This window comes from Amaranthus tricolor, chromosome 11, assembly GCF_026212465.1.
Source record: "Amaranthus tricolor cultivar Red isolate AtriRed21 chromosome 11, ASM2621246v1, whole genome shotgun sequence".
NCBI lineage: Eukaryota > Viridiplantae > Streptophyta > Magnoliopsida > Caryophyllales > Amaranthaceae > Amaranthus > Amaranthus tricolor.
Window position 1 is genome coordinate 17,013,912 of NC_080057.1, and position 7,163 is coordinate 17,021,074.

Here is a 7,163-nt window from a genome sequence, read left to right on the forward strand (position 1 = left end):
ACACAAAGATGTCTATTATTGTTCGACTTACAAACCTGAAGACAGACCATCGTCTCACTGAGAGGTGTTACGACGATATTTGTGGTATTGTCAACGAAGTGTTACCAGAAGAGAATACGATGGTAAACAACTTCTACGAAACAAAAAGACAAATAGCTGCTCTTGGATTACCTGTTGAGAAGATAGATTGTTGTCCTAACGGATGTTTGATATATTGGGGGAATAATGCGAATGCAACTTGCTGTTACATTTGTGAAACTTCTAGATGGAGAAGAAACAGTAAGGGTGATAAGGTTTCGCGGAAACAATTTCATTATTTTCCCCTTGGGCCCAGATTACAAAGATTGTATGCTTCAGAGGCAACAGCTAAGCATATGAGGTGGCATGCAGAACACCGCACTAAGGATGGAGAGATGATACATCCGTCCGATGCTGAAGCGTGGTTGACATTTAACGACATTCATCCAAACTTTGCATTGGAGACTCGAAACGTGCGGCTTGGTCTGTGTACAGATGGTTTTAACCCATTTGGAAGTTCGAGTCAACAGTATTCATCGTGGCCTGTCATTTTAACACCATACAATCTTCCGCCATGGATGTGCATGAAGAAGCCGTATATGTTCTTGACCGTGATTGTCCCTGGGCCGAGTAATCCAAAGCACAACATTGACTTATATCTTCAACCTCTAATACGAGAGTTGAATATGTTGTGGGAGGAGGGTATTTGTACATATGATGTGTCAAGAAAGGAGAATTTTCAACTACGAGCAGCTTTAATGTGGACGATCAATGACTTTCCGGCTTATTCGATGTTGTCCGGGTGGAGTACTGCGGGCCGATATGCTTGCCCTTACTGCATGGATGATTCCCAAGCTTTCTACCTTACGCATAGCAAGAAGGTGTGTTGGTTTGACTGTCATAGAAGGTTTTTGGATAAAAGTCATCCGTATAGGAGAAATAGAACAAATTTCAGAGCAGGCATTGTTGAGAAGAGAGACCCACCTTTCATTCGGACAGGATTTGAATTGCTTGATGAATTGGACCAGTTTGGTTTTTTGAAAGTCAATGAAGAAGATGCACCGGAGCATAATAAAGAGGTTAGTAAATACTCTGCTGGATGGAAGAAGAGGAGCATATTCTGGGATTTGCCATATTGGAAAACTAGCACGATTCGCCATAATTTGGATGTTATGCACATAGAAAAAAATGTTTTTGATAACATTTTCAACACTTTGTTGTGTGTGCCAAGTAAAACAAAGGATCACATCAAGGGTAGACACGATCTGCGTGAACTTGGTATACGTTCAGAATTGCATCCTATAGGTACGTGTATTTTGATTAATAATTAATATAATTAATAATTAATAATAATTCATGTAACATCTTATTTTGATTATATACAGGTACGTCTATTCCTAAAGCTTCCTATACATTAAATGAACAACAAATACGTGCCTTGCTTCAATGGTTGAAGAGTATTAGATTTCCCGATGGTTATGTCTCCAATATGGCAAGGAATATTGACATGGCCAAGCATCAATTGTTTGGCATGAAAAGTCACGATTGTCATGTTTTCATGCAACGTTTAATTCCAATTGCATTCAGAGAATTGCTACCGGTGAAGGTTTGGGAAGCGCTTACGGAGTTGAGCTTATATTTTAGAAGTTTGACTACCACAAAGCTATGTGTGGAGGATTTGAGGAAAATGGAAGCAGATATTCCGGTTATCATCTGCAAACTAGAGACTATCTTTCCGCCCACATTCTTTGATAGCATGGAACACCTTCCGATCCATTTGGCATATGAGGCTAGAATTGCTGGACCGGTCCAATACAGATGGATGTATCCATTTGAGAGGTATATAAATCATATGTAATTAATTTATTCATTATTCTACCGGTGAACTAATTTTTCCGTACAGGTACCTTAGACATTTGAAACTGAATGTCAGAAATAAAGCTCATGTTGAAGCGTCGATATGCAACGCATATTTAACCGAGGAAGCATCGCATTTTGTTTCCCATTATTTTGAGCCACATGTGCGATGCAGGGTCAGAGACCTTCCTAGGAACAACGATGGAAGTTACAACAATATTGTAACTGGTGTATTCACAATCTTCAGTCATCCAATAAGATTTCATGGAAAAGGATTAGCATATATTTTGGATGAAAGAGATTACGAGATTGCACATAGATACGTGCTCATGAATTGTCCAGAGGTGGATGTATTTATATCTGAGTTTAAAAGTTCAATTCAAAGACATCAACCAAATTGGTCAAGTCAGAGGATTGAAGCGTTTGTGCAAGAGAATTTCGCTAATGCCTTCAGAACTGCAGTATGTTGTTCATCTATTACGTTAGTTATTATGTATGTATGTCAGTATTACGTTAATTAAATTCATAAAGTTATTTCCATTTATCTGACAGGCAAGACAAGGATCATTCGATAACCGAGTGAACAGTGACATTTTGAAGCAGATTGCTGAAGGACCACTAAAATATGCTCGGAGTTACAATGTCTGTTACACAAACGGATATAGATTCCATACCGTACGTCATGCATCAAATAAATTAGCAGACAATAGTGGAGTGTGCGTCAAAGCTGGTGACAACAGTCGTGACGAAGAAGATTTTTACGGGCAATTGCTTGAAATCGTAGAGGTTGAGTACCCGAGGATACCAATCAAAAGAGTAACGTTGTTCAAATGTCATTGGTATGACCCAACTACTACTGGAAATAGCCACGGAACAAATATTCATAAACGATATAAGTTAGTTGACATACATCAAGGTCGCTCGTATCATTTATATGATCCGTTTGTGTTGGCAAGTCAAGCATGTCAAGTGTATTATCTTCCATATCCGAGTACACGACAAAATTTAAAAGATTGGAGAGCGGTTTGCAAAGTCAAACAAAATAAATTTGACAAAGAAGTAGAACAGGAATCCAAAGATGCTGCTTTCCAAGAAGAAAATAGGGACCGCATTGAAATTGAAGAAGATGTTTCCCAAACACCGCTTCTTGATCCATCTGGCGAAATTGTTCAACAGGTGCATGATAATGATGAAGATACTGAAGAAGATGTGGATCTTGTATTGTCAGAAGACGAACAATCCGAAGATGAAGATGTTGAAAACGACGACTATTTTAGTGATGAAGATTAATTTAATTTTTATATGTAATTATTTAATATTTTGTAATATTTGATACAATTTAAATATAATCCTTTGAATTATTAAAATTTTGTAGTAATAATAATAATAACAACAACAACAAAATAATCAATATATATCAACAATAATCATAATAACAATACTAATAATTAACAAAACTTGTAATAATAATAATAACAATAACAATTATAATAATAATATTCATTTTAACAATAATAATAATATTTATAACAATAACAGTAGTAATATTATTAATAATAATAATAATAATAATAATAATAAAAATAATAATAATACTTATAATGATAATACTAATAATAATAATAAAATTAATAATAATATTAATAATAATAATAATAATAATAATAATAATAATAATAGTAATAAATAATAATGACAACAGTAATAAATTTGTAGTTAGAGCCGTATTTTTCAATGACCAACAGCAAAAGTAATAAAGACTAGTCATATCAGATCAGGCAGCGACCAACTAGCGACCACCCAAACCGTCGCTACACTGTAAAAGTCAAAGAGATTAGTCATGTCAGAGCAGGCGGCGACCAACTAGCGACCATAAATCCCGTCGCAATAACACGAAAATACTGCGCGAAAATTTTTATCCACTGCAGCACGCAAAAACATCTGAAAAGTAAACTTGTTGGGTCTTGTCATCACAGTGGCGACGCGAAAGCGATGGAAATTTCCGTCGACACGTGCACGTACAAATTTGAAAATCTGAAAAGTTTGCTCTGTTGGGTCTTGTCAACCCTTGGCGACGAGTTGGCTACAAACATTTCGGTCGCCAGTCTCAGAAGTCCAGCAATATATACTTCCATTTTTCCATGCGCCATGCATTTTCTTCTTCATTCCTTCATCTTCTTCATTCCTTCATCGTTTCCTCACCAGTTTTTGTTCCTCCATTGATCATTTGCTTTTGTTCAACTCTGAAAACTCATCTTCTTATTGTAGAAAAATGAGCAATAACGACCTTAATGATTGGGCTAGCAACTATTTAATGAATAATTTGTCGAGTAGCAACGATAATAATGACGACAATATCGAAGACAACAGTAACCGAGTTGACGTGAGTAATGAAGATACTCCTAGTGATTCCGTTCAAAATATGGATGAGGACGATGGAGACGATCCTCGTCCGAATCCTCCATGGCTACCCGTCATAAACAAGTAAATCTTTTAATTATCTTATTATCATTAATATTTATTCAATATTAAAATTTTAATATTTACTAATTTTCTTAATTATTGTAAGATTTAATCCGATATCCGGAAATACGATTGCATCCAAAATAAGGGCTACCTTCAATCATAGGCAAGATGTCGAAGGTAGTACTTGGAAGGGTGTGACAAAACACACCAAAGATTTTTATTTTAATGAATTTAAGGTAAAATTATTATTTTGTTCTTTATTTTTAGACTTTCTTATGTATAAATTATTTTAAGTAATTTATTTGATGAAATATTTATTTATTTAGAAACAATACAAATGGGACCTTCGTCTCGAACATTTTGTTCGAAGGTCGTGGGAAGAAAAAGCGGCAAAGCGCTATTCGGATATGCTTTTCAAATGACGTAAGACGTTGAAAAGCAAGCCCGAATTTAAACCTCCTTCCATCGATAATGAGACCTGGGCGCGATATAAGGCGGATTGGGAACGCCCAGATAAAAAAGCCATTTCGGCTAGAAATTCCTCCAACAGACGTGGAGGAAAAGACAGAGCTGAAGCCACTCATATAGGTGGCTCAATCCCGCACGCCAAAACAATGCGGGATTTGGTAAGTATTTTGTCAATTAAGTATTATTATATTGAATTTTTTTCTTATCTTTTCTTAGTTTTAAGTCGTTTTTTTTTTAATTATTTCAGGAACAATCACAAGGTCAAAGACCCACGCCCTACGAAATATTTACACGAACGCATGGGGTCTTTGACAATGACACAGGAGATTGTTCCCAATGGACAAATAGCAAGTCACAAAAAGTTAATGTAATAATTATTAAACTTGTTGATTTATTTATTTTTAGTATCAATTAATATTTAGTTTATTAGTAATTGATTTATTTTTTTTATTGTAGGTTGAATATCGTTCTTTGATGGAGGAGCATCCAACTCGCGACCCAAGTAAAGTTTGGTTGGATGCAATAAAAAACGTAGAAAGTGGGTCAAATAAAAAATACAAAAAAAGCCAAGAGGTTTTTGGGGTTGGTTCCGCCTCTCAGATTATTTATCCTCCCGAGCCAACGGATATTCCGTCTTCTCAGCCTGCACCACCTGATTATGACGCCATTATACAACAAAGGTTTGCGGACTTAGAAGCCCGACAAATGGAGTTTAATAATCAATTATGGGAAGCGATTCGAAGAGGAAATGCTCAGACAGCCTATGAGAATCATCAAAAGATGACTGAACAATTAGCACGAGAACGAGAACAATTTACGAAATTCCTTGAATCGCATTTCAATTTAAATCAACCCCCTCCTCCACCTCCTCAATGAATGATTAAAAATATTTGTAATTTTTGTGACTTTATAAATAAACTTTAGATTTATATATAATATTTTGAGTTTTTTCATTTTAATATTTTTGTTTTATGTGCTTATATTTTTATTTTATAATTATAAATAATATAAAATATATATAACTAATAAATATAATAATATTCATTTTAACAATATTAATAATATTTATAACAATAACAGTAATAATAATAATAATAATAATAATAATAATAATAATAATAATAATAATAATAATAATAATAATAATAATATTAATAAAAATAATAATAATACTAATAATGATAATAATAATAATAATAATAATAATAAAAAAATTCCAGCGCGCAAAGGTAATTAATGCCAGCGACGGCCTAGCGACGGAAACGTAGTCGCTAAGCTGTACAGTCAAACAGATTAGTCTTATCAATGCAGGCAGCAGTGGCGACGGCCAGGTTGGTCGCCAATATCAGAGCTCCATTGGCGACAACATGATTCCTCGCCCTTTCGTCGCTAGCTTATTACATTTTGGGCGATGGAAATATTCGTCGCTCTCTTGTCGCCATGGAAACCGGCGAGGAAAGGGCGTCCACCTTGGGATTAGCGACGAAGTGAATAGCGACCACCGTATAAGCCGTCGCCCGCTCGTCGCCAACCCTACTTTTTGACCATTTAGCTATGAAATGGCGACGAAAACGTCTGTCGCCAATTTGTTAGTTTTTTGTAGTGGTTGGATCTAGTAGTATTTCTCTTAAACCTCACAATAGCCTATTAACAATTACATATGTCAGTAAAGGCTAAATAAAGTGTCACTAAATCACTTTATAGTAGAATTTAAAATAAAAATTAACAACTATAACACTAAAAATATAAATTAGTGACATATTATTCAATGTCACTACATATATGCTACTAAAAATTAATTTTGTTGTAGTGTTTAAATATAATTTTTATATTAAAAATAATATACAATATTAATTTTTATAATTATAAATATAATATTAATTATATAGTTTGATATAATATATATTAAAATAGTAGAAACAATTAAAATAAATCAATAAAAATTAAGACATAAGAAATTTGAAAATATAAAATTATAATTATATTAAATGTCACATACAATTTAAATAAATTAAATGAGCTTGGATCACCTGTAGTTGACCCTTTGGTCCATAACCATAATTCGAACGTTCCGGTTCCGGGAGGTTCCAAACGGTTCCTTGGTGGTTCATGAGACAGTTCCAACTCTCGGATCAGGAAGGTCGGACCATCGATTCCATTCTTATTTTTCGTTTAAATATAATATAAAAATACTATAATAATGTGGACGTACCTTTGATGATTACTTGATTATTAGCGAAATTCATTGCTTGTCATCGTTATTAAAATATTTACTAAAAAGAAGGAAAAGAAATAAATTAATAAGAAACGATAAAGATGATTAATAAAAAAAGAGGGAGAATATAAACTTGAAC

The 7,163-nt window shown here is 34.1% G+C and overlaps 1 protein-coding gene across 1 annotated transcript; it reads left to right on the forward strand.

Moving 5' to 3' along the window:
- Positions 1 to 119: 119 nt before the first annotated feature.
- LOC130826571 (uncharacterized) lies at positions 120 to 3,165 on the forward strand. The gene is made up of 7 exons (XM_057692152.1): positions 120 to 189; positions 772 to 1,208; positions 1,260 to 1,323; positions 1,404 to 1,857; positions 1,922 to 2,336; positions 2,428 to 2,826; positions 3,052 to 3,165. Exons 1-7 carry the CDS (start codon positions 120 to 122, stop codon positions 3,163 to 3,165), a joined length of 1,953 nt encoding a protein of 650 aa, XP_057548135.1.
- The last annotated feature ends 3,998 nt before the right edge of the window (positions 3,166 to 7,163 follow it).